At 48.4% G+C, this 27,848-nt stretch overlaps 2 protein-coding genes across 4 annotated transcripts in view; both read right to left on the bottom strand.

The window, feature by feature from the left end:
• Nucleotides 1-3,057, bottom strand: part of SGIP1 (SH3GL interacting endocytic adaptor 1) — a gene marked incomplete at both ends in the record, with an annotated part of 46,978 nt that extends 43,921 nt beyond the window's left edge. The window contains 2 exons of the mRNA XM_080349090.1: nucleotides 2,396-2,440; nucleotides 2,934-3,057. Of these exons, the coding sequence (XP_080205216.1) occupies nucleotides 2,396-2,440; nucleotides 2,934-3,057 (169 nt within the window). The remainder of the gene's footprint in view (nucleotides 1-2,395; nucleotides 2,441-2,933) is intronic.
• An 11,136-nt stretch (nucleotides 3,058-14,193) lies between these two features.
• The window catches only part of PDE4B (phosphodiesterase 4B), a gene marked incomplete at its 5' end in the record, with an annotated part of 176,359 nt that continues 162,704 nt past the window's right edge, over nucleotides 14,194-27,848 (bottom strand). For 2 of the 3 annotated variants that reach the window (XM_080348452.1, XM_080348453.1), the window contains 9 exons: nucleotides 14,194-15,546; nucleotides 18,355-18,537; nucleotides 19,559-19,681; nucleotides 19,778-19,932; nucleotides 20,634-20,733; nucleotides 21,123-21,287; nucleotides 21,426-21,524; nucleotides 22,061-22,239; nucleotides 24,738-24,831. In XM_080348452.1, the coding sequence (XP_080204578.1) occupies nucleotides 15,181-15,546; nucleotides 18,355-18,537; nucleotides 19,559-19,681; nucleotides 19,778-19,932; nucleotides 20,634-20,733; nucleotides 21,123-21,287; nucleotides 21,426-21,524; nucleotides 22,061-22,239; nucleotides 24,738-24,831 (1,464 nt within the window). In that variant the 3' untranslated portion in view covers nucleotides 14,194-15,180. Of the gene's footprint in view, nucleotides 15,547-18,354; nucleotides 18,538-19,558; nucleotides 19,682-19,777; nucleotides 19,933-20,633; nucleotides 20,734-21,122; nucleotides 21,288-21,425; nucleotides 21,525-22,060; nucleotides 22,240-24,737; nucleotides 24,832-25,588; nucleotides 25,637-27,848 lie in introns of those variants that run through there. The other variant, XM_080348454.1, reaches the window with a different exon arrangement.

Genomic DNA, 27,848 nt, shown 5'->3' with positions numbered 1-27,848 from the left:
TCCCTGAGAACCTCATCTACCGCCTGTTCAACGCCTCCAGGGATGGTGACTCCACCACTGCCCTGGGCAGCCTGTTCCAGTGCCCAACAGCCCTTTCCACATGGCACATGCCTAGGCCTCCTCCCAGCAAGTACTGGTTTCTTGAGACAGTGTCCACACTTGGTTTTTTTAGATATCATTGTGATTTTTAAGCATATAGCAAAAATATGTACTTTTTCTCCCCATCTACTAGGACAGTGAGAAAATATTCTCGATATGCAGAACAAATTAGTACAAATTGCACATCCTTCATCATTCCCAAGGACGTAAATTCCCTTCTTTCCGAAGAAGAGGATCCAAAAAACCATCAGATGAGCTGGGTCCATCCCATCAGCTGTGGGTGATGGCTGGTGGCCCTGTGTTCTACACACTGGGAGTGTTGGGTGGACACAGCCCAGATCCTCCCCGGCTTCCAGCAGGGCCAAACACTTTGGTGCGACATACTGCAAGCCATTTAAATAGTCATAATAAAAATCACTTTGATATGTTTACAGCAGGGAACTACAGGTATTTTGTGCAGGTTTAGAAGTTTCAGAGCAAATTAAGCTAAGCATATTTGAAAGCATCCCTAAATTGAAATAAAACATCCTTGCAAGGTGTCAATGTTTTAGCAGGATATTGGTGACAAAAGTTTCACTCTTCCACAAATAGAACCAGTTTCCAACTGTTTAAAAATTCATCAAAAGCAGTAATTATTTCTTCTAATGGTATTTTCTCCCTCCCAGGTTCCTGTATGCATTAGATAGTTGGGGAGCAACATGTTAAGCGGTTTAATAAGTCACAGAAAATGGGGAATATTTTTATGGGTGGTATTTTTTTCTCCCCCCAGTGCAAGACCGGTTCACAAAAGACAATTCCACCTCTGCCAGAGCCCAACAACCAGTCACAAAACTAGTTAAATAACCCAAAGCAAGAATTACAGCAGGCCAACTTCAATTTATCTGCATTAATTCCTCCACAAATGCAGGCACTTTTGAGAGAAACTGTGTTGTTAATGACATCTTGCCGAAAATTACCTGTTCTTGTGTGCCTGGTTCCCCATGTGTCATGTATGTGAACATAGGGGGATGACTTTGATGTCATGGTCTAAAATTAAAATCTCAGTATTAAAGACATTGAAGGCATTTCCTCATATCAAAGGGCAATAATAATAATTCCCTTAACTAGCAGCAATTCCTGCATGTTCACTCATGGCCATTACAGCACTCGAATTGCCAAGGTTAGGTAAATATTCTAAGGCATTACAAGACGTCTTGGTTAAACACAGCCTGACGCCTTTCTGGGTTAATTTGGAGGGGGTAACCAACCGTGATTTCCAGGGACACACCAATTTCTGCCTGTCATCTCGGGGAGGCCGGGCAGCTGCCTGGTTAACGTGCCGGCAGCGCTGGATGCGGCTCCTTCCGCCTCAGCTAATGGGCCATTAAAAAAAAAAAAACATAAAAAAACATAACAAAAAACCCAAACAAACAAAAATCACACCAGAATATTTTGATTTTGTTGGCCCTGAAGCCCCTATTCTGCCTAAAAAAAAAATAAAATAATAATAATAAAAAAAAAATTAAAAGTCTTCCTTTCCCTGCATCTGACTCCAGAAAGCATTATATATATAAAAAAATAAATAGCTTTACATATGGCTGAGACAAATGACAGAGGTTACAATGTCTTTAAGAAATGCCCAGGGGCTTTTCCCACACCCGAGCAGACGCACAGTCGCACAACGCTGCCCCAAGTAGCTTGTGCCTGGAGCCCATATTTCCTTCTCGTTTCCCTTTTTAATTCTGGGAAGTCTCAATTCGACATCCCCCTCCTCATCCTCAGAACCTGCATCTCCCAACCAGCGATACGACATGGCAAAAATTACCTTAAATTCAAATATCCCCGTTTCCCACTGAAAAGATGCTCATCCGTACAGAATCCCATCTGTCATCAGGCTGTGCCTACAGATAACGCTTAAATGCATCCTCTGGGCATCACGTCAGGCTGAGAAAGTGGGTTTCCCAGCAGAGGAGAAAATAATCCTTAAAAGATTTTAATGCTGAGCAGCCCATCCCAGCCTGGGGTCCCTCTCCCTCCCTGTTTCACCACGCGTTTGCACCCCCCAAACTGCCCACACAGGGCTGGAATTGCAAATAATCTGAGGGGTTGGATATTATATCACCATCCGCCAGCTCGCCGGCAGCGGGCAGGGTGCTTCGGTTTGACAGGGATTAGGGGGAAGGGAGGATTTTATTTTTATTATTATTATTTTTTTAAAAGGATTCACACACAGCAGGTTCAGTGCATCCTCCTTCCTCCACCATCACTTCTTAAAAACTCCAGCGATCCTGAAAGACACGCTCAGCCCGTCACTTACCTTCCATCATGGTGGCAGAATTGCATTCCTTAATTTCCAAGGAGCCTGAAAAAATCCAGGAGAATACGATCCCAGTAACCAGCCGCTTCACATAAGCCCTTCAAACACCTCCGATCCCCAGGTTGCTCAGCTGCCAGGATAAAAAGGAGATAAAAAATAAGCACTGTGGCTATGGGCAGGCTATGGATGCTGCTGTGCCTGTATCACCTCCCGATCACCGGAGGATGCTGAGAGAAAGGGAGGACGAGCAGCTCGGCGCAGCCGCTCCCTCCCACCCTGCGCCTCGTCACACGCGTGCTCGCTCCCGACACAACCCCCCCCCGGGGAACACACCAACCTATTTCCCATCTTCTTTTTTTTTATTTATTTTCATCCCCCCGACACTTTCACCACAAGCATAACCCCACTCCGTACCCCGTGACGCACTTCCCCTCCCTCTAATCCTATCGCAGCGGCAGATTAATTACTGGGCGCTGTCAAATTAAGAGCGTGCGGGGAGAACGGCTAGGGAAGGGGTTAAAAAAATAAATAATAATACAAAATCCAGCCTGGAAAAGGCAGCGGAGCTCGCTGTGGTGTGAGCTTCGGCGAGCTGGGGTGCACATCACGGGGTGCAGGGCGCCCCCTCGCCTCTCCCGCAGCCATTCGTGGGTGAAACCCATCGGGCTGACGTCACATCACCAGCAATTAGCCCCAAAAGGATGATGCGGGGAGGAAAATAAATAAATAAATAATCTTTCTCCCTGACTGCCTTTGCAAGAGCGCCGGGGAATTTAATTCCATGTGAAGAGCAGCTGAAGCATCAGCGGAGAGTGGAACAAAAGAGGCTGGGGAGGGAGAGGGGGCTGCAGGAGCTGAGCCCCAGCCCCTGCCTGGAACACCCCCTGCCTGGGGAACACCCCCCACCCAGGGGTACCCCCTGTCATCCCCCCGTCTCCTGTCACCACAGCCAGCAGCAGTGATGGGCACTGGTGTCACCGCTGCCACCCAAGGATGCTGCCAGCCCGTTACAGAAACTGCCACGTCCCCCCAAGGGCGCACAACCCTTGCCAGCTGCAAAACCATTTCTCAGAGCTGCTGTAAGGACAGGGGGAGCTTGGCTGGAGGTGACAAGCCATGTCAGCATAAGAGTGACATAGGACACCACCAGGATCACCCCAGTAAATATACAAGATATTAAACTGGCTCTGGGAAATTGGCTTTAAGCAGCTCCAAATGTTTGGTTATATTATGTTATATATATATATATATATATATATATATATATATACACACCTACCTATATATAAATATATATACACACACGTGTATATATATATATATATATATATATCATTTATTTTATTTTCTGGCCATAAAGATGCTTTAAAACCCCTTACACTTGCACTGAAGTAACCCCTGGTGTGCTCAGCCAAACCAGCCCCCACTGCTGCAAAGGACGTGGGGACAGCCCCATCCTGGGGACACACGTGGGTCTGTCCCCAAGGCCACTGCCGGAGCTCCGCAAAGACAGAGATTACAGCCATCAGCACCAACCTGCATCACAGAGGAGCTGCCTCCCCCAGCTCTGCTCCCCACTGGGCACCACAGCAGCATTTTGAGCAGAAACAGCCCATTTTGGCACTCACAAATCTGGCTTTTCAGCCTGACCTTGTATCTGTGGCAGAAACTCAACTGCTACTGCTCACCCTGTGTCACCGTCTTTAGGACCCATCCCAGGCAGCCACACGCATCTCTGCTGACAAGCAAGGAGAGCAATACCTGCATCATTTATCTCCATTAAAAATAAGTAAATAAATAGATATATATATGTATATATACACACACAAAGTTCCATTTTTCCCATTTTAAAAAAATCCCAATTTTCCCATTAAACAACAATTACCAAAAAATCTCGTTTTTCCCATTTAAAAAAAAAAAAATCCCAAATCCAGGCATCTCCAATAGTTTGGTTACACCAGTGGGGACATGAGCTTTCCCACCACACCATCAGCTGCAGCACCAAGTGTCCCCGAAGCGTCCCCAGCCAGAGCCCTCACCCATCCCAGCCAAGGAGAAACGCCCCAGCACACCCAGGCACAGGAATGGGATTATTTAACAGATGGTTTGTTTAATCCCCTCAAGGATCTCCTGTGACCTGCACTTTCAGCAGCGGGTGGTGGGGAATGTGCCTGGCACCTTCGGGAAATCTGTGAGTAACCCCAGGGTGAGCACAAGGTGCTGAGCATCACTCCACTGCACCCTAAAATGACCCCAGGAACCAGACTGACACCCCTGGCAGGACACCCAGGTGATGGCCGTGCACCTACTGCATCCAAATCCCTCCCGGTCACACCAAAATAACACTTTTATTCTGGAATTCATAGATTCAGTCGCACAGCAGGGCAGGATGCTGGAGCCATCCCACATGCCAGCGGCTCCGCAACCAGACGCACAGTGCTCATCATGCTCCTGGCATGGCTCACGTTCCTTATAAAAAGGAGCGAGAAGAATTGGATCTTCCACTCCAAACCCCCCTTGCAAGCTGGGCAATGGCTAAACAAGGTCTTTTCAACAAATTCCTTCATTTTCGTGCCAAGTTCTGGCAGCCTCCACATTGTACCGGCAAACATGGCATTAGCACAGGTGGGGAACTCATGGGTTGCTGTAACCACAACGCAGCTCCAGCTTCGGTCGGCTCTGCAGGACGTCTTGACCTTATGAAATCATTCCTGCCACGTGGCAAGATCGAAACTCATCTTCCCGAGGGCAAAATTAACCTGGCACTAATGACACCACAAACCGGCTCTTCCCAAAGCCGGGAGGCGCAGGGAGAGCCAGGTCGGGGCTGTAGCACACCTGGGGAGGGCAGCATACCAGCAAAACCCACTCATTTCAAGGGAAAAATCAGTATTCATGGATTTCCAAACAATTTCCAAACACACCACCCGACACATGGACATTTCTCAGCAAAAGCGCTGGAAATCTCAGGCGGCTCCTGAAGGATACGCGTTAAGAGGCTGCAAGTAAACAGGGACAGACGAAGTCAACGGCTTAAAGAAAAAAATAAGGCAGAAAATGAGTCACCGGAGCGCATTACTCATCTCGGAGCAGAGTCATGCTTCAGGTACATGTGACAGGCGCCATGGAGGAGCCCGGCTTGTCCCCCGGCCGGGGACATGGTGGCCCCAGGGCAGGCAAGGAGCGTGGGGCAGACGGACAGACAGACGGATGGGGATTTGCTAAATAAAGCTCCAATCCGCCAGCCTCTTCCCCTCGCAGGATCTGGCCCCGGCAAATCCCCCAGCATTAACGGGCAGACGGTGGATTGTTTACATACCCACGGACGTGGCTTCACAACCCTTTCGCTAAACCATAATTAAACCTCAACTAGAAATAAGCTCATCCCTTTATCTGGTCCTAGTGGAAATGCAGTGGATGGGGCGAGACCCCCCCAGCAGCCTCACAGCACTCGGGATTTCTCCTCCATCACCTGCAAAATAGACTTTCCAACAAAATTCCACCATTTGCCTGGTTGTCTATAAGATTAATTTCTTCTGTGCAGGTTGGTGTGTGTTTGCTGGAAGTTATAAATCCAGGGATGCAGGAGTCTCACTGTGAATGTGGATATTTGTGCTTTTCCACAAAACAGCTAAAACCAAACACAAACCCTTGTACAGCTGCCATTCACACTCCACTGAAGTGACATTTTTACAAGATTCCTTGTTTAAAAGATTTTTTCCATCTCAGGGAAGGAGGCTGAGAGACACAAGAACATCTTGCCCAGGAGGGATGGAGGTGGATCAGCCCATCACTTGGGTCCCCAGCACCAAATGGGCTGCACAACCTTCTCGGAGACGCCTCTGCAGCTGAGCTGAAAAATGCTCAAGATGCCACCGGGCTGGACCACCCTGCATCGCACTTTGCATGGCTGCAGTGTTGCACATGACCCACAGTCCCCAGCGGGAGAGTGGCTGGACAAGCTTGAGGAGCCCCCAGCTCATCCCTTCCCATCCCAGGGAGCCCATTGCCACCACCTGCCCACATCCCTGGGCACAGGACCCCTTCCAGGATGCAGCTGCTCCTTGCTCCACAATAAAGCCTGTTACCTTCTGCTCTCTTAGTATTTTTTGCTCTATCCAGCCCAAGTTTTCCCATCCACAAAGCACTACCAGGCCCTTTCCATCCCAGCAAGCTGCTCCAAGGGGGGACACCAGAGTGAGCCCTCGCTTCGGGGATGTGTCCTCAGACAGGCAGGGGGGCAGATGGGGACCTCCTTTCAGAGAACTATAGAATTGTTTTGCTTGGAAAACACACTCAAGATCATTAAATCCAACCATTAACCTCACACATCACCACCCCATGTCCCTGAGAACCTCATCTCCATCTGTCCAACCCCTCCAGGGATGGTGACTCCACCACTGCCCTGGGCAGCCTGTTCCAATGCCCGACAGCCCTTTGGAGAAGAAATTGTTCCCAACATCCAAACTCAACCTTTCCTGGTGCAACTTGAGGCCGTTTCATCTGGTCCTGGCGCTTGTTCCTGGGGAGCAGAGCCCGACCTCCCCTGGCTCCAAGCTCCTTTCAGGCAGTTCAGAGACCAGAAGGTCTCCCCTCAGCTCCTGTTCTCCAGCTGAACCCCCCAGGTCCCTCAGCCGCTCCCATCACACTTGTGCTCCAGCCCCTCACCAGCTCCGTTCTCTTCTCTCAATTAGAGAGTTTCACAGCAGCACTAGGGAAAACGTGCTTATCGTGCATTTAAAGAAACTTGATGACCTCAGCTCGGCTCTGGACAGGGAGAGCAGCAAACCCCGGCCCGGGGGGTCACTGGAATGCCCTGGGCACAGAGCACGGACACGCTGTGCCCAGGACCCTCCGGCTCTGCCAGTCCCCTCTGCCTACGCTGCTCCACGTGCTGCCGCTTGCCCTCCCCCAGCAACCAAAAAACATCCCCAGGGGACACAAAACCACAGACAGCCCCGAGGAGCACCTTGCAAACTGCTCTGCACCCCTCCAAGCACCTCCACAGCACCCAGCCCAGCAGCACTCACAGAACCCCAAACCACCCTCGGTGTGAGCAAACCCCGCCTTAGTCACAACCACAGCACGAGTCAGCACAGGGTGGGAAACAGGGAGCATCCCCCAAAACCGAACGTGGCGCCTCGTGTCACCCGCCGCCTCCAGCACCAGTGGGACACGGGGGTGCCAGGGACCCACATGCGGGAACCAGAAGCTCCGTGTCCCCAAAAACTCACATTTTTCCTGGCAGCAGCCGGGCGCCTGGAGGTGCTGGCAGGGCCGAGGCACAACATGCACGTTTGGGAGCGATTTGATGCTGCCGGAGCCAACGCTGCCAGATTTAATAGCGATGGTGTAAGCAGAGGGAATTCGGCTACGCCCTGGGGTGTGAGGTCAGGCGGGAGCCCCGCGCACGCCCCGAGAGCTGCTCCTGCTGGGGATCCTGCCCCGAGTCACTGCAAACCAGCGCTGAGCTCAGAAATTCCCATTTCCCAGCATTGCTGGTGGACAGCAACAAAAACCCAACTTCATCTACTCCCTCTTCTTCCTCCCAGCAACCTCCCTAGGACTAGGAGCTCCCCCCTCTGCTAATCAAGGGCTAATCAGGTTAATCACCTGCCAAGCACCCCGGCAGCACACCCTGATGGGGATGAGGCGCAGCTGCTGCTCTAAGCCCCAAATCCAACCCTGGCTCCTCCGCAGCATCACAAGCACACACGGGTTGTCACCAGTTCTGGGCCTGAAAGGGACAAACCGCCCGAGTGTTCAGAAAAGAGACAGCAGAGGGAGTATTGTGGTTTTTTTTCGGGTTTGTGTTGATCTTGGTTTTTTCTTTTCTAGAAAGAAGGCATTCGGGAGCACTGAAAAATTCCCCGTGCGTCCCATGGCAACGGGGTTTTGCAGCCCCAGTTCAAACCACACACCTGGTCCTCAATTTTAAATAAATATTAAGCCCATTTTGGGTTCACTGAGGTCTCAGCCCTGACTACACTCCTGGATGGGGATGGGCCCCCCCATGTGCCCCCAAACCCGGGAAGGGGCTCACCCCATCGCCCTGCATTGTGGCTGGTGTCCCCATTGCAGGGATGGGGTGACCCATGCGTGTCTCCAGGAGCCTCCAAAACACCATTTCATCTAATTCCAACCAAAAAGGCACAAATTTGACTTGAAACACCGTACCCCAAGGCTGCAGAGGGGTGTTCAGCAGCAGGAGCGGGGGGTGAAGTAGGCATCGGCTTTCAAATATAAAATAAACTCTATAGGAACAGTGTCACTGTGGGTGTTTCAAATAAACTTTATGTGTTTGGACACTTCCCTCGTTAGACAGGGGAAAAAATAAAAGCAGGCTCCAAGCTGCTGAGCTGTTCCCCTCTTCCCTGCAGTTTAAGCTCAGCTTAATTAGAGTATCAATTAGCAAGGCGGGGGAGAAAACTCAGAGAACAAGACTGGGGAAGTGGTGGAGTCACCACCCCTGGAGGGGCTGAATGGCGATAGATGAGGTTCTCAGGGACATGGGGTAGCAGTGGACTTGGCAGCGTTGCGTTAATGGGTGGACTCGATGATCTTCAGGGTCTTTTCCGACTAAAGCTATTCTATGATTACTGATAATCCACAGCAAAACAAAATAAAATGAGCCAGAGGCACTGCCTGGGCCCCGGTTTCCACCCTGACTCCAGTTTGGGGGGGCTTGTCACACCCCAGGCATTAAACAGTTTCAAAACCCAAGAACATGGGCCCCGCAGGAGCAAACCCACCTCCTAGGAAGCTCCGTGTATCCTCACAGGAGCTGAACCAACAGAACCCACGCGGGTCCAGCATGACCTGGGGCAGGTGGGAGCCAAAATTGCTGCACAAGCAGGTCAGAGGTAGCTCAGGTAAGAATGAAATTATGGAAATAAAATAATAATTTTAGTGCTGAAAATAGTCTTACCGCCGTTCTGCTGCGAAACCCTCCTCTGCTCCTCCAGCTCTGGGTGTCCAGACTTTCCTGGTGTCTCCTTCACCCTTCCAGGGTGTTTCCAGCGTTGTGGGGAGATGATGAGCAGCCAGTTCAAGGCAAATGGGAGTCAAATTGCTGCTGCGGTGTGTGACCTGCAGCCTCGCGACTCTCCAACTTTGATGTGGTGGCATTGTCATGTTTGGCCATAAATGCCTTTCATGTGATTGCATCCTCCAGCTGCCAGCAAGACGGCCTGGAAGAAACACCAGCAACCTGGAAGAGACACCCCCAAGGTGGGGCTGAGGCCACTGCCACCAGCTGTGCAGGGTTCCAGCTGTGTGGGCATGCTGTTGTGCAATAATCCAGCTGTGTGTGGCTCCAGCTGTGCACAGTCCCAACTGTGTGTGGATCCAGCTGTGCATGGGTCCGGCTCTGCTCAGACACCAGCTGTGCTGAGTCTCCAGCTCTGTGGGGCTCCAGCCTGCTCCAGATGTGCTGGGGGACAGCCATGCACCTCTCCAGAAGTACACCATCCCAGCTGCGCACCACTCCAGCTGTGCACAGCACAGCCTATGTTGGAACACATCTGGGCACGTCTCCAGTTGTTTGGGGCCCCACCATGAACTGCTCCAGCTTCCTGGGGCTTCCAGCTGTGCATAACTCCAGCTGTGCTGGCCCCAAGTGTGCGTCCCTGCTGTGTACGTCCCAGCTGTGCAAATCCCTGGTGCCTGTGCCACCACTGTGTGTGTCTCCGCTGTGTCCCCCACAGTGACATCCCGGCCGTGCAGTGGGCCGGGGCCTCGGCAGGTGGAGCTGTGCAGCTGTGCAGGCAGGACAGAGGCTGTGCAGCTGTGCCTGCAGCTGTGCATGAAGGATGGAAGCTGTGCAGCTGTGCAGGCAGGATAGGGGCTGTGCAGCTGTGCAGCGCTGTGATGACAGAAATGGTGACGACATTTGACCAGTAGGGCAGAAAAACCCTCTGACAGCCCAGAAACCAGGCAGGGAGAACAGGGGCTGTGACAGCCTTGGAGATGGGAGCCCTGGGAGATGGGGAACCCTCAGGGATAGGGAACCCTTGGGCATGGGACAGGGAGCCCTTGGGGACAGGGAGCCCTTGGGGACAGGCTGCTTGTGTCACCCCAAAAGAGATGTTTGGGAGAGCTAAAATGCCTAAATGCATTTCAAATCGCATCAGCTGAGCTGCCTGCCCTGTCCTTCCCAGGGGGGATCCCAGTCCGTGTCCCCGCTGCCAGGCTGGGACACCAACCTCCCCTTCCATGGAGGCCATCGGTGCCGTGAGCCCTTGGGCTCCGTTCCAGCGCCGCAGGTTCAATAAAAGCTGTGTTTTCTGCGTCAACCCACAGCTTCTTCCTGTTTTTGACTGCGAAACTGTCAGCGCTTCGGATTTTCATTTCTCTTTTTTTTTGTCTGTTGGACTTTTAGGTGAACTTTAAGCCAGTGGTGCCTAAATCTCCAGAGACGGCAAAACTTCTCCCGCATTTTGCACATCCTTATGATTGGATTGTAACCTGGGAAATGCTCCGTCCCTCTGGTTGGCACAGAGAGCGACACAGGACCAGGGACCACGGGGTGCTCAGGGACATGAGACATCCCCCGTGTGAACACGACAGACACGAAGTAAACCTTGGTGAGGGGAAAACACGAGCAGAAGCATCAGCTTCCAGGCATTGAGCAGCTGTTGCAATAAAAGCACATTTCTGAAGGTGTTATTATTCAGAGGAGAAACCCGCATTCTTGAAGCACTTCCTTGGAAGAAACCCAAGATTTCTCCAACTCTTTTTGGCTAGTGGAGAACGTCTCAAGGGCCTCGGGCCATGGCAGGGACCAGCACCAGCTTGCAGCCACCAGAATGCATCCAACACCAGGTGGGGACACCCACACTTGTCCCCTAATCCTATGGACCAGGAGGGAAAAAACCATGGAAAACCAGCCCCACAGCCAGGAGAGCAGGCGCAGCGCCTGTGCGGCATGGGAAAAAGCAACAGGGCTGGTTTATTATTTTATTTCTTTGCATCACGGTTTCTATTAACAACGCCGACCTTTGGGTCAGAAGTTTCCTGGCAGCGGCGGGGGCTCCATGGGACCCTTTTCCCCGCGCTGCTGGGAAGCGCCGGCTCTGCTCCCGGCACAGAGCGAGCGGCGGCTTGTCCCTGGGATTGACACCCGTGAGCGGGTTCACAGCTGGTGGAAATCCCCCCACAAACCAGCGCTGCGGCCTCAATGCAAATGATGTCCTGGAGGATGGCTGCGACCGGCCACTGCTGAAGTCGGGGCTGATGGTGACATCCAGCAGTGGCACCGGCAGTAAGGAGAGACATGTTAGAATCTGCACACACATCAGCCCCTCCTGGACCTGGCCCCAGTGAGCCAGCCTAGCAAAGCCCACTGCAACAACTGCATCATAGAATCACAGGATGGTTTGTGTTGAAGGGACCTTCCCAGCTCCCCCAGTGCCACCGCTGCCATGAGCAGGGACATCTTCAGCAGCTCAGGTTGCTCAGAGCCCCGTCCAGCCTGGCCTGGGATGTCTCCAGGGATGGTTCATCCACCACCTCTCTGGGAACCTGGGCCAGGCTCTCACCACCCTCAGGGGCAACAATTTCTTCCTCATGTCCAGCCTGACTCTCAGCTCTTTTACGTGCATGCCCTGGTTTCACACCTGGCTGCACACCACAGTTGCACACTGCAGTTGCACACTGCAGTTGCACACCTGGTTGCACGCCCCAGTTGCAGAGCTGGGAGTCACCCACTCTCCCAAAAGTCACAGTTTCTGCACCCTGTTTTGCTGCAGGTTTCCTCTCTCAACCTGTTTTTCCCCTGGTAGCTGAGCAGTGGTGATTCCCAGCCCCCCTGGGTGTAGCCGGGACCTACTGGGCGGTCGCCGGAGGCAGGACCTGCGGGGGGATCACTGGGGAGGGGGAGCAGCCGGCACCCATCAGCACTGTCCATCCCGGCCGCTAATGAGCAAGGAGGAAGCGCCATGTCGCCGCCTGCACGCGGACGCGCTTCCAATGCCGAAGGAAACCATGCAAACCCCACGGGGTGCTCAGGGCCAGCGGGAGTTTTGGGTGTGAGGACGATAAAGCTGAGCCAAGACGCGTCCTCGTCCCTTGAGGAAAGGAGGAAAACCGAGCCAGCACCTGAGCTGGGATTTCCCACCTCCAAAATGGCAGGAAAACAGAAGGGATTTGGGTTGGTTTTGCAGCGTGGCTGCCATCGGAGCATTTCTCTGCTGCTGCTGAGAAGGGGAAGTGAAAGGAGGTTGTTATTTCGGCACTAGAGCAACACCACCGCGCTTGCATGTACCCGCGATGGAGCTGCCTGGCAGAACTAGGTCATGGGAAGAGAAAGAAACAAAGCAAGCGAGGGCTGGTGGAAGGGTCTGGGCAGAGCCCCCCGTGCCCACATCAGCCCCACACCCGGGCACAACATCCCTGGGGGCTGCTGGTTCACCCGCACCTTCAGCTCTCTGCTCTGTCCCAATCGGCCACTTTCTCCACCCAGAACCACGAATTTTTTTCCCGATAACCCGTTTCCCATCTGGGCACATCCCCGGAGCCCCGGGCACAGCCTGGGCACAGCTGCCACAGCAAAGGCGCGTGGAAACGATGCTCTGGGGTGAATTCACTGGAGAAGAAAAATCCTTACTAGCACCACCAAAGAATTTTCACCAGCCGTTCAAACCCTGGCGAGGTGCTGCGCGACACACCCCGGGAGGCGTTGCGGACGGTGGGCATGGGGCTGTCCCCACACTGCATGGCGGCAGGATGTTTTTTTACTGGAAAACCAGTTGTTTTGGGTCAGGCCGGGACATGAAAGCAGAGGCCGCGGCCATCGCCTTCCTGTCTGCGTCGCCTTCCTGTCGCCGCTGCCACCGGCCCCGGCCCCGCGCAGGAAGGCCAAGGTCTCGCTGGCCGGGCGGCCGTGCCCTCCGCCCACACTCGCCCTTCTCCTCCCCTTCGGAACACGTGCCGGTGGGATCCACGTGCCCGGTGGGTTTCGGCCACAGGATACTCAGCCGAGCGCCGCCACCGTCGCCCCAGATACCGCACACACCGGCCTGTTAAAAGCAGCGTCACGAAGAGCAGCGAGCAGGGTCATGCTTTCGTTTATTCACTTCATATAAAAATCTCTTAAGAATGCATCTGAACACAATATATAATACTATAACATACATTGTGTGAAACTTTTTGGAAACAATAAAATAACCACCTGGAACAATGCAGTGTTCAACAGACATACAAACCCATTGATCATGCACAACTGTGCTATTTTCATTAACTAGTTAGTCACAAGTTGGACCAAAAGCTTGAAACATATTTTACAAACTGAGATTGACACCGCTCACGATGCCGGACAAGCTTTGTCAGAAGAAGTTTCACAGCACAATTATTACATCAGTTCACATTTTGGTTATAGAAATTCACATTGGGTTGTTCAGAAATTGGAACGTGACATTTAAAAGCCGGCCCATTCACGGGGGTTTATATTCTTTTGTTCCCCCCCCTCTATGTTTTCAGCACTTCCAACCGCTCGCCTGCTGCCCTGGGGTCCCGTCCCCCCCAGTTCGCCATGAAGACGAACCCCCCGGGCGGCCGCCACCCCAATGCCCGTCCTGGGTTGCGTCTGTCTCTTCAGCTATGTTCAGGTTCTCGTATTTTATGCAATACAAAAGGTTACAAGAAAAAAAGGCAACTCTTATTCCGAGTTTTCTACACAATTAACATCACCGCCGACAGGTAATGTTAATTCATATAAATTAATAACTTACAAAACATTACAGTATATACATTATGTAATAAATACACTGTTATAAACAGTAATGGAGGTGTTAGAGCTCGAGGCAGTGCAGGAGGAGGACAGTGGACCGAAATGTAGGAAACGTGAACAACAGGCGAGAAAAAAACACAAATACCCGAGCGTGCAACTTCCACTGAGGGGGAACGCGCCTCACGCTGCCTGATCACGCTTACCTATAGATGTACCTACTGCTGACCTATAGATGTACGTCCTGCTGACCCATAGATGTACGTCCTGCGCTGTGCCACGGAAACCAGCCACCCTCCAGCCTGCGCACGACAAAAATCAAACCCCGTGGAGGAAAAAATACTGTTATTCCTATAGCAAGCGAACAGAGATGGTGCATGAAGTGACTTTAAACGGGTCACTCGGGGTGTTAAGGAGATGGTTAAAGGTGCGGTAATACAAAACAGAGGGTTTCCCTTCTGTTTAGTCTGTAAAAGTGATTAACTGCAATAAAGTGACAGGTATTGCCCATGAAAAAAAGGAAGACTGCTTCTTGTAACAGGAAGAATCAAAAAAGTATCTGTCAATTTTGAAATACTTTGTGTCGCTTTTTATACTAAACCCCGTGTATTGAATTAAGAGACTCTGGAAAAGACATGAAAGTGTTTACAAAGAAGGCACACAGGTCTGCAGACAGGTGGTCAGGTGGACAGGTTTTACATGGAGAGTTATTAATCAGTAGTTTCTATCAGAATAACTGGTATAAATTCCAAAACTAACAGTATAAAATCTCTCAGTTGTGTGTCGCTTTCTCTTCAGTCACGACCCATGCCAGCTCCAGGACAACACCATGCGCTTAGCTGACAAGGCTCAATTAAACCGCAATGTAAATCACCTGTTAATTTCCTGAGCAATCAATCATTCAGCACACGATCTCTCACCCCGACTCCACTCTCAAGTAGCTGGGAAGATCTTTCGGCCAATGTTGGGCACAGGCCGCAGCCCCGGCTGCAGGCAGGTCCGTCAGGCTGCTTGCATGCTCGTCAAGCGTCGAAAATCCACTCACACGGGTAGCAGGACATTATGTGTCCACAGGAGATGTATCTTCTGTCACAATTTCGATGCTGGCCTCCCTCTGCGAATCCTCTTCCCCCGGCTCGGCCACACAGAGTGTCTTTGTATTGCTGAAGTAGCCGATGCCCTCGCTGTCCTTCTCCGGCCCGTCTGAATCCTCCTCCTCCAGCGTCAGTTCAAACTGGAACTTCTCCATCAGGCCCTGGCAGTCCCGGCCGCGCTCCTCCAGCGGAGGGGACGGGCTCTGAGGGATCATGCTCTGGTACCAGTTCCTGTTGTCCTCCAGCGTGTCCAGGATGTCCTGGGCGTCAGGCTGCACCAGGTCAGCCCACGTCTCCCAGAGCGGGTGGACGATGTAGTCAATGAATCCCACCTGAGGAACAGAGGAACAGGCATGTTTAGGGAACGGCCAGGAGCAGACAGGTGTCTAAAAAGCTCAAATTTTGTTAATACGTGATTTTTATAAGCAAAATACCCAAAGCAGCACAGTCTAATTGCAGATGTAACCATCAGATATCCAAAGCTGCACCTACAACATTGAACTAGGCTGTCATCTTGTCCAAAATCAAACATTGGATGAAGTTCAACCGAAAGCAGGAGCCACCTGGAAACTCAGTGATGGAGCTGCCAATCCCATCCCTGGCTGCACGGGTGATTTAAATATCCGTGTGGATGTCCCTTCCTGACCAGAGGACCAAGCCCTGCCCTGCAGAAGGCGGGCTAACGCCATCGCTCTTTAGACAGACTGTCCCATTAAGGGGTGGCTCCTACCAGCGCTAGTGCACAGAGATGTTTTAGAGGATCGCAGCCTCTGCCCAAAGCACTGAGAACCTTTGCTGTCTCTCAGACAGGATTCCTGGTGACTGCAAACAGGGCTGCTGCATTTATTACTATTTATTTGTTATTATTTGTTTATAAATTATATACAATTTATTATTATTGATAGTACAAGGGGTGACAGTTCTAAACTAAAGGAAGGGAGATTCAGGCTGGACATGAGGAAGAAACTGTTGCCTCCAAGGGTGGTGAGAGCCTGTCCCAGGTTGGCCAGAGAGGTGGTGGATGAACCATCCCTGGAGACATCCCAGGCCAGGCTGGACGGGGCTCTGAGCAACCTGAGCTGCTGAAGATGTCCCTGCTCATGGCAGGGGTGGCACTGGGGGAGCTGGGAAGGTCCCTTCAACACAAACCATCCTGTGATTCTGTGATTTATGGCAGCTCTGCCGTTATCCCAGAGTATTGATGTGGAAGCACCAGTGCTCCCAGTGCTGCCCGACTCCATCCACGGAGTGACGTGCCAGCGGTGGAAAGAGTGAGGGTTGCGGCCAAGTCCGTCAGTCCTTCCGCCGGCTGGCGTGTAAGCTCTGAGCTAAATCATTTTTCAATTGTCTGACTAAGAGGACGTACGTCCAGGATGGAGAAAACTGAATGGCCATAAAGAGGATTGAAATTCTTCCGTCTTGGCAGAATGTGTCACTGCTCTCCTCACTCCGCTGGACAACATTTCTGTGCAGCAGGAAAATGGCTCTCCAAGGGGCCAGACCCAACGTGCAGATGTTTGCTTTGGAAGTCACACATGCCTCCTTCAGACACAACAGGATGTCAATAGAACCATTAACATTCAATTGTAACGTACTGGTGAGGCAGCCTGAACAAAAAGGTGATGAAAATTTCCTGCAGCACATGTTCCAGAGCACTTTTAAAGTGAAAAAAAGGAATTCTGTATGGTTATGGCTGATGGCTTCACCGCCACTCAAATCGCTCAAGGGCTGTACAGCACCAATAGCCAGAGATCGGTCACTTTGGAACAAAGTCATTTTTTCTTTAAATAGTCACCCCAAATCTCTGGCCAGGTAGCTCAGCACTGATCTTAAAAATATTTTGATGTAAAGAGTTAACACATGGAGCTTTGAGATAACGTGCACACCATTTTCCCATCAGGTCTCTGTGTCACTCCAGACTGGCCATGTCACCTCCCTTTGTCCCCTGCCATTAGGTAGGACTTCGGTGGTGGCCATTTTGTGCCATTCCTGTTCCTTTTGCTTAGCAAAAAAGCCATTTTGAAACCTCTGTGAAGTGTGTATTTGAAACAAAAAATTAATTGGAGCTCACACGCGGAGCATGGGCATTTTCTAGCCAAGCCTGGCCAAAGGATTCATTTCTTGTTAGGTTAACAAATAAGACAGATTTTTCCAACAAAATCACCATGCGGTTGAGTGAATAATTTTGAAACCACTTGGCTTAGCCCAAGAGGACATTTGGAAATAATTATCATCAATTTTGTTACTTATTCAAGCTGAAAAACCTCGATGATGACTTGCTCGAGTCATTTAAAAACAACAACCAAGACACCATTATATAAAGATTGGAATATGTTTAGGCAAACATAAATTACCGGCTTCATTACAGACTAACCCGGTGAAATTTTACAGCCTGTGCTACACAGGTCAGAACAAAATCTGACCTTGAAGCCATTTAATCTATGAATCAGAACTAGGGATGAGCCAGTTAATCTCAAAAAAAAAAAACCACCAAAACCCACATATCCAGCTCCTTTTAAGGTTTGTATTGACATAAATAAACATTTCTTTGACCTCACCCAGCAGCCAGCAGCTCCATCAGACCTCTAATGTAACCGGCCACACCGTGCACTGTAAAACCGTGCTGCATGAGGCTGAAAAATGACCAACATCCTGATTTTTCCAGTGTCCTGAAGCAGATCTCGGCTGGGAGAAGCTCCCAGCCCCACGGCACGATGGGGCTGACGTTGCTCTATGTGCCTAACACAGGGTATGATGTCAGGAGAGGCTGGAGGTGCTAATTGAGGAGGCTGGAGGGTGAGGAGGCAGGAGACCTGGCAGGAGGAAGGGGAGATCAGAACTGCATTTTTCAAGCCCGGCAAATAAAAGGAAAGCAACTCGCTCTGGAAACTGGGACACAAACAGGGCAAGATGAACACGCGTTTGGAAATGAGGAGACGCCGAGGGGCACATAACGGAGTCAGAACGGCCTCGGCAGTGTATGTGAGCTCCAGGCACAGCTGGATGTCAGGGGCAATCAGAACCAACCCTCTGAACAGCTGGCTGCTTGCCTAATTGCGCTAGAGAAAGCAGATGCATTTTGTCTCCGCTTTAAAAACACAAGCTCAGGCAGTACAAAAATGCAGCTTGCGGCCAATTACCTGTGATTTTTCCACTGACGCCGTGTGTTTGTCGCACATCGGGCTGATTTCCATCCCTCTTTCTCGCTCTTTGTCTCCCTGCTGGAAGAACTCCTCCATGATCCTGTCCGTCCACTGCCGGTACAGCTCCAGAGACTTTGTGGGATTACTCAAGTCCGCACAATGTACCATATTTCGGAGAACCTGCAATTACATTAATCAGAAAACTCATAAAATCAAATGGAAAAAGAGGATGGTTTCAAGCTGTATCTGCTTGCTTAATTCAGAACATTTAACCACAAGACTCTTTGATTATGCAACAGCCTATAAAAATATTAACATCAGAACGTCTCCGTATATGAGACGAGCTGCTATGGTCTGCTTCAAAAGTAAAACGTGCTGTATGTTTTTCAGACAACTCATTATTTACACGGGGTGCAGTTGTGGCAATGTTAATTACATCATATAGGTTTGTTTTTGAATGCAGGTGCTTCCCACCATTCATAATTTACTTCCATATGCTCTCAGATGGTTAAATGCTCCTACTTCATTAAATGAGTAATATCCCTTCTACACACACAAAAAATGTGCCTGACTAACTGTGGCCACAAGGATTTCGGCACCAATAGAGAGACCTGTTTTAACATCAGCGATCTTAAATAAAAATGTAAGGAGAGCCTTCCCATGAGACTGTTCCTAAGAAGTTGGCCATCAAAGTAGAGAGAAGATCAGGACGTCTCTTGTCCTACCAACTCCGTATCCCTGTTCCAGGATTGCTCTGTCATTTCTATAAATCAAGGATTAGATTATATAGGGAACAGACTGCACATCACTAATTTCAGCTCAGTGAGAGAGTTGTTTTGGGTGTGGAGTTACAAATTAAATTCTTGCAGTCTCGCAAGACTTTTTTGACATGAGAAACAAATGGGAGAAAGCAGTGAGGAGATTTGTGAGCCCTCCAAAACTCAGCCTTAGATATTAACTTCAGAAGAATGCGTGTGTTTGCAGTTCCATGCTTTAAGTGTTAAAAACACAATCCCCTTCATCTAAAATGTATGGGACCACCTTGTACCTCTTTGTGATGCAGAACAGAAGAAAATGGTTGCTGAAAATTTAGGTCAGTAGCTTCCATATATGGCCCATTTAAAAGCCACAGTAAAAACAAGAGTGTGGTTTCTTCAATCCTGACCAAATACCCCAAATCCAGGGCACACGGCTGACGTACCTGTATTCTGTCTGTGTAGTTGTCCAGAAGGAGGACCCCCGAACTGGTCACCTTCTTGGTTTCTACCATAGTCTTCAGATCCGCTAACAGACTCATGTGCTTCGACATATCTGTCGCCAATACCTTTAGAGAAGTGAAAACAGGATCTCAGTACAGGAAACCACACAAAGAAACCAGTTTTTTGTCTCAGAAGAGGAGCAGTGCGTGCACAGTCCATACCATGTCGATCACCATCTTCCTGAGCGTCTGCCGCTGCTTCTTGGTCAGGTTCTGGAAGATGTCGCAGTGCTCCTCCTGGAGCAGTTTGAAACCCACGGCCAGGTGGTGGTTCTCCAAGACGGATTCATCGTTGTACATCAGGGCTAGTTCGGAATCTAGCAAAACAACACCAAGATGTGACTCCAGCGTGGGAAATGTGGGATTTCAAAAAGCAAACGCTTGTCCTGGGTACTGAAATGTTTATCTGTATGCAATAAATTGGGAAAAAAATGTATTTTTTTGTTTCATGTGTGCCAAGAGCGTGCGGTTTTCTAATCTGAGCACATATGTATGTAATATAAACAGCCCTCTGCTCAGTTCTAACGAACAAAATAGCACTCGGTTGACTTAGGGACGGGCTTCAGAATCACTGACGACAGAAAGCACGAATCCTGCAAACGCACTTTCCAAAAAAGAACAATACTCATATTTTGGAATCAAGATACATACTTTGCCTGTTGCAGAACACAATATGAACCACAATATTTAGCTTTATCGTTGTCAATAACAATAGCATTATTTATCTTACATCAATGAAAAGATTTGCACTCAGGACTGGAAGAATTATTATGCGTTAACAAGTTGTAATATTCACAAGATTCAAGGGCGTTTTGCAAATTGTACAATAGCTTTCTCTGATAGGACTTTCATTTTAATTACTGCTTTATTTCAAAATGCCTAGTTTAATACACAATATTTTGAGAAAGCAATTCAATCTGAAAGTCATAATTTCTGACCTCACTGTAATGGAAAATGTATTTCCATTAGTTTCCAAGTTTGCAGATGGAATTATTATTATATTTGAAACAAAACTCACTTGTATTAATAAGAAATTGATTGGAGACCCCGGGGTGATCCACATCATGAATTGCAGCTGCAAAAATTGCAGCAAGGATTTCCAAATCAGTGAAGACAGCCTAGGAAGGAAAAAAAAGGAATTTGTCAGAAAAGTCCCTATGTTTTATCTCTCAATGGTTCAAAAGGCTGATTCAGAGAAACAAATTGTGCTTTTAAAATTAGTTTTCCGAGGACAAGACATTTACTCAGAAGAAAGGTCTACAAGCAGCATGTGCTCTTTAAGATGAACCAGAGATTCCGGGCAAAGCCGCTGCTGAAATTTCTTCATGGTGATTTCCCTGGCAGAAAACTGAGCCCTTGGAAGAGCAGGCAGCTGCTTTTTGCAAGCCTGAGGGTTACTGAGTCAGCTTAAGGGTTTTTTATCAATGTTCACATAGGCAGTGTGATGTCTTTAAGCCATCACCCCACATTAAAACACAAAGCACTGAGCTCAAACTAGGGAACTCACATCCAGCGCGGGGGTCGAGAGCAGAACATGTGTGGACTGGGCAACGTCAGCGGCGTGGAGGCTGTTGTGGTAGGCGACGTCCGAGTGGTAGTGATCTTCCAGCGTCATCATGTACGTGACAAAAGTGTCCGACGAGATCTTGAATGTTTTCAGCAGATCTCGCTCCTGTATAATAAACGGTACAAGCACACATGCATACATCAAATAAGGATGTCAGATGGTAGAAGGCGACAAAACAGAAAGTAATTAGAAACTAGAACAGTGGTGTAAAAGAAGAGCAAATTTCATCAGCAAATCACTAACCTGAAATATAGCGTACATGATGCAGGTGAGAGGCCTGTTGTGGGAATACCTTGCAACGTTAAATATGTTGAGACCCCACTTGTTCAGATCTTCCAGTTCCTTTTGAAAGGACAAAAAGAATACAGTTACAACACTTTTCAAGACAATTCTGCATTTATCACTCACATCGTGTCTTTTGCATTTTCTAAAAGCTTAAAAAGATGCAAATTCAATCTTCATTATGTAAGTGCACGAACACACAGACTTAATAAAGTACATGAACACAGAGTAACTGTGAAGGGCTGATGCCAAAGCACCTGCACAAGGAGACGACACTTCTCTGTGTGGCAGGGGAATTATTTGTGATGTGTGTTCATTCCCAGGTAGCAAGAAAAAACACCCCTACCAGGGACAAAGGCCCCACAGCCAGTTTGCTGGATGTAGCACTGTTAGACTGTGTTGATAATTAGTCTCCTCAGCCTTCGTTCCAGTTTTGCATCATTTTAGGGATATTGTCAATGAATTTATGGACATGAGAATATTCTGTTAGGGTCTGGTATCGTTAATTGCAGCATTTGTAATTGCCACATCCCACCAGTCCATCCCCCGCTTCCAGATAACACCAATTCTCCCAGAACTGCAAGAATCTGTCGTACCTTGGCCAGATGGTCTTCCTTTTCTGTTTTCACACCAAACCGTGAGATGCTGGTGTTGTTTAAGCTCGAGCTATGCATTAATTTTTTCACTCCACTGATCTGTGTCATGAGCTGCTGTTTTTTCTTCTTCTCTCTGTCCTTCTGGGTGGGAGAAGGAATCTCCACATCATTCTGCTTGTCTGTAACAAATAAGGGTGAAATGAGTCAACATCATTTGCAGTGCGAGCACCCATCACATCCCCCCCCAGATCAACTTGTAGCTTTGCTGATTAAGTGGCTCTGCACACTAGTTCAAACCCAAGTGTTTCTGCCGGGAGCCTTCTCTAATTTTAGGACCGAACTGAACCAAAATCCAAACAAAAAAGGTCACATAACCAAGATGGAACGTTCCCACTGAGCGCTGCTGGGACACGAAGAACCAGGCTGCTCCCATTGCAGCCAGTTCCAAGCTGCATTGCCTGGGGAAGCGGCTCATGCCCAGGAGCTCCAGGTTCTGCTTACGGCCAGATCTCAATTTTTATTACTTATTTTCAGGAAAATAAAATATATATTCAAACAACACATTTTTCCTCAATGAAGTATATAAGCATATATTTTCACATTCACTCTATTGATACTTATTAGGGCAAAACCCACCTCCACACCTCCTGCTCTTAAAACACCAACCCAATAACAAATTGGTGTCACTGATTTAATTTATTAAAGGTTTGCCCTTTACAAAATACAGAATAACATACAACACACGGGCTGTGTTTCTGTTGTCATGCTCAGAGATAGGAACAATATTGGGGCACAACAAGTAGGCACCTAGTGGGGCAAAACTTGGCTGTGGAGATGTGTTTAATAAATAAATCTGTCTACATATGCTACTTACTGCCTCTACAACTGATTTATTTGCTGCAGTAAAATGGAGATACAGTGGCTCATTACTTTCATACTAAGTGTCATGAACTGTTAGAAAAGGCAACTATAATCTCTTTGCACCTTTGTATCTCTGAGGACCTCTGGAGGGACAAGGCATCCAGGCATTAGTTACTTTTGCCTTGACTTAATTAAAAATCTCTGAAATAAGAACGACCAGTGTGGCTGCAGCACGGCAATTAAGAGGGAAGCCATTATTCATAGCAACGGCCACGCTGACATCAGTGGGTGTTTCCCTGGTGGGTTTTTGCTGGAAACCGGTGTCCTTGTGCTCGGCGACCAAACGGTGACTGCAGGACTGGCCCCATTCCTTGGTGTCTTCCTCAGCTCAGTTAAAAAAGTCAAGAGACCGAATGAAGCAACATGATCCGGGTTTAATATCTGTAAGTTACCCCATTCTTGCAATCACTCTTTGGAGATAAATGATCCATTTTGTTCTATCCACACAGTTCTTTTTTTATTTTGTTTCAACTTCAGTGGTAAACTCCTGTTATCTTGCATGTTCTTTTGATTTTTAAACCGAATTTTAGGGGCAAAAAAACTAATTCACAAAAATGCAATAGCATGACTTTCTAAAAAAAGCTTTAAGATCCTTTTAAAAGCTTTACTCATTTCTTTCTAATCTGAGCAATCAAGTTGCAACCTGGCGTGATCTGGAGAGCCTGAACTACTCAGGATTAACATGGCCTGAAGTGGCTGAGTGTCCCTCAAAGTGCCCCAAAACGGCGAGGACGTCACTGTCACAGAACGGGGAGGAGGAACAGAACAGGAATGAACGAGACTGCCTGTATCCAGGCTCCACTAACTCAAGTGTATGTGTGGTTTATTAGCTTTATCTTCGGTCCACATTAATTCATGTCCTGGATGTCACGATGAAGCTGAGCGATAAGACAGGGCGAGCGGATTCCCACAAAGCAACTCCAGACTTCCACGGCTTATTAATGATGTGATGTGTCCTAAATACACGCGGTAGTTCCAGTTGCAACTGGCTATTGAAATCACTTTTAAATCCCTTAATGGAAATAATGGTGTGTCATAACCGTGAGTGCATTCTGGGCCATCTTAACCGCAGGGTGCGAGTTCCCCACGAGCTCTGGCATCCCGGGGACACTCAGCATTTGAAGCTGTTGGACTCAAGAGATACATGTGTGAGGGTCCTCTGCTAAGCTTTGTTTTATATGCAAATGCTCACAAATTCTAAGCTGCTTAAAAACTCAGAAAATTGTATTTTGCATAGCAAATATATTTTGTAAACAGAGGGGATGAATTCATGGCAGTAGTCCTACGAGCTCCAACAAAATTAATGAAATGCAAAATATTCTCTTTACTCTTCATTCTGACTTCCAGTGCAAAATGAACCAAGACACACAAAGTAATATATAAAATCTCTGGGCTGAACCTGAAGGGTGAAGATGCAGCTGGGAGAGGCAGCAGTTGCAAAGATGAGAGTGTGCAGCCAGGCTTGTGTGACTTTGTCCTTTACGTAAGGTCAACACAAAAATCAAAAAATCAAATATTGCATAATGCAGGTCCCAATAACTCAATTCGATGCGAACAGAAAAATCTTTTGATTTGGAGAAGGAATTCTTCTGTGGGTAGACTTATTCAAACACTGCATTATTTCCCTCCTCATATCCATTTTGAAAGTGAAAACCCAAAACATTTAAATAATGCTCTGCCCCGAAGGAGAACTGGGTGCAAGCATTGACCAGTGGGTATTAGGCTGCTATTAATTGTTATTTTTGAGTCACCTTACCTAGGAAAGTGTTGGAGATGTACTCGGACACCTGGTTGCCAGAGCGGCTCATCTCGGAGAGGTGTGTCAGCTCCCGGTTCAGCATCCTCTTGAACTGCGAGGGGAAGAGAACACACACAAAGATGGCATTTTTCTGACTGCTTTTCCCAATTCATCCAGCTCCAACTGTAGCACAAACAAGTCCACAAAGAAGATGCTAAAATGAAAATTAAGGAGGTATTTGGAACAGAGTCAGCGACATATGGTTTCATTCAGACACTGTTCAGTGTCATCATGACTAGATATTTCTTTTCAGTACACTAAACTTCAAAATTAATATCCTTTAAAGATGCATATTAGTTTTTACTGTAACAAATGAGAGATAACATTTCAGGCAATCTCCTTGAAAGATCAAATTCTTGTATTGGTTTTAAATTTCACAGCCTATAACCTTCTCCTGTTCTTGAATTTTCTAAGTTCGCTCCATTTTGAATTATTCAAGTAAAAGACAATAGTATATGTTCAGATCAGAACCGAGGAGAAATATGCCATAAAGCTGAAGATCTGCTTGGATCATTACAGTAAAATGTAGGATTCAAGCACTTCTTCACCCAGATATAAATGCAATGATCCTCCTAATTTTCTAATCACACATTTTCATTGCTGCATCATTTTATCCCGTGACAGTGAATTCTCAAAGGATTAAAAAAATGTACATATATGTTGCATGCATGCTACACAGATATGTTTATCTCTTGCCATACAGTACATGTAAATAACCATTTAAAAAGCACGCTTTCCTTACAGAGGTTTAATCCAAGCAACACAGCACAAAACCCAGTCATTTATAAACCTTAAGGTTTTAAACCCACCTTAATGTAACCCCAAGACACAGATAACAAATAGTTTGCCTCAGGCATTTTGGAAAACTCCACAGCACCGTCCGCAAATCCTCCCGGAGAAATCGCCGGTCAGGCAGGAGAGCAGCTCCTCGGGCACACGGGCACCCCCTTCCCCGCCAACAACAAAAAAAACAGCGTTCAAAGGCAGCGATCCCCCAAAAACCCGGCGTTTGCTAATCCCAGACAAAGCCCAGCTTGGCACAGCATCCTTGCAGAGGGCTGAACGTGGGTGTATTTGCTCGCAGGAGAGAATAATGAAATCAGGGCTTGCACGAAGAAAGGAGAACTAATCCGAGGGGATTCAGCTGGAAGCGCTTATGAATTATGAATCGTCCTGGTTGCCGGGGTGGCTGAGGGGGGTCCCCGCTCCGCATCAGCCTCGCTCAGCTGAGCCGCACGACAGAAAAATGATGCTGCTTTCTGAGGGGTTGCCAGCTTGAGTAACACAGCCATCTTTTTATAAGGGAGATTAAAATGGAGGAAACTCTGGGCATATCTAAATAAGCCAAAAGTAGGCAGTAGTCTTACTCCATTTCTGCTTTTTTGGGTTTTTTTTAAAATCATCTTCATTACAGAGACTGAGGATTTTCAAACCAGGTATTCGTGTATGGATTTTTACAAGCATAATTTTTTCCATTTTCAGTGTGAACATAAATTTCTTCCCCTAAAGGGCAAAATGAGGCAATGTAACAAAATGTACCTTTACAAACTGGTACCTTTTACCTTTCCAGTAAAAGGTATAAACCAGTGATAACCTTAGATCTGTAATGTCAGTCCACAATCTCAGTGTAAGATTTTAATAGATTCTTTCTTACAAGATTATATTGACAATCTCAATTTTGAGATTCAGTCATTATTTTTTACTTTAAACTGAAACGCAATCACTTTGTTAGGAAGCTATAGCTGTCCCTTTAGCACAGAATCAAAAGCAAAGCCCATCGCGCTGTGTGTGCGATATAGATCCCAGGCAGGAGCCACCGCGGCAGTGCCGCTGCCACCGCTCCAGGACGTCCTTGGTGGGCGCCGGCTGCAACACGAAAAGTGCAATCTTGGCTTTAAAATTATTTCCTTTCTCTGACTGCCTTGGTTAAATGCTATTTATTGGCCTCTCCTGGCATGATGTCATGAGGCTGTGATGTCATGTGTGTCCCTGTGGGATACAGGCGAGAGAGGGATGTGAAGGATGTAGTCTTGTGGGATGCAGGCAGAAATGGGATGTGAAGGATGCTGTCTCGGGGGATACAGGCAGAAATGGGATGTGAAGGATGCCATCTTGGGGGATACAGGCAGAAATGGGATGTGAAGGATGCCGCCTCGTGGGATACAGGCAGAAATGGGACGTGAAGGGTGTCATCTCATGGGATACAGGCAGAAATGGGACGTGAAGGGTGTCGTCTCATGGGATACAGGCAGAAATGGGACGTGAAGGGTGTCGTCTCATGGGATACAGGCAGAAATGGGACGTGAAGGGTGTCGTCTCATGGGATACAGGCAGAAATGGGACGTGAAGGGTGTCGTCTTGTGGGATACAGGCAGAAATGGGATGTGAATGGTGTCATGTCATGGGATACAGGCAGAAATGGGATGCGAAGGGTGTCGTCTGGTGGGCTACAGGCAGAAATGGGATGCAAAGGATGCCGTCTCAAGGGATCACCGGCAAGAGAGGGATGTGAAGGATGCTGGATGCCCAGGAGGGCATCCCACAGCGCTGGGTCATGGGCAGGGGCTCACAGGGTCTCCACTAAACTTTGTGCCAACCAAAAGGCTTTTTGAAACTCCTGAGAGAAAACTCAGTGATGGAGAGCAAGCAGCAGTAAGAGTGAAAACCAAGCGAGAGAAAGCCCGTGGGAGGAGAGGAGAGCTCTGCTCCTTATCGTTCCTCACGGTGACGTATTTTCCCCGGTCACAAGCACCAGACACGTGAGCACTCCCACAGACTGCCAGCGAAGCATGTGCTGAAACATTTCCCTGGATCGAGGCCTTTATCTTTCCAAGGAAAAACACCATAATCAGATGATCACAGAAACGGCGACGTTGAATCAGGTGGGTTTCCTATACAATCACCCCTTTCAGACAAATAACCCCAAGTGGTGGACAAACATTTGAAAAAAATGCCTTTACCTCACAACTGGTTTCAGACAGTACACAAAGGGGAGCTGCTGCCTTTTCACAGAGGCATGGAGCAATTAAATGGCCTCCACAAGGTCACCCAAGCCATCTGCAGCAGAGA

This window comes from Nesoenas mayeri, assembly GCF_963082525.1.
Source record: "Nesoenas mayeri genome assembly, chromosome: 8".
NCBI lineage: Eukaryota > Metazoa > Chordata > Aves > Columbiformes > Columbidae > Nesoenas > Nesoenas mayeri.
The sequence above is the reverse complement of the archived record's forward strand: the minus strand, read 5'-3'. Positions and strand labels throughout refer to the sequence as shown.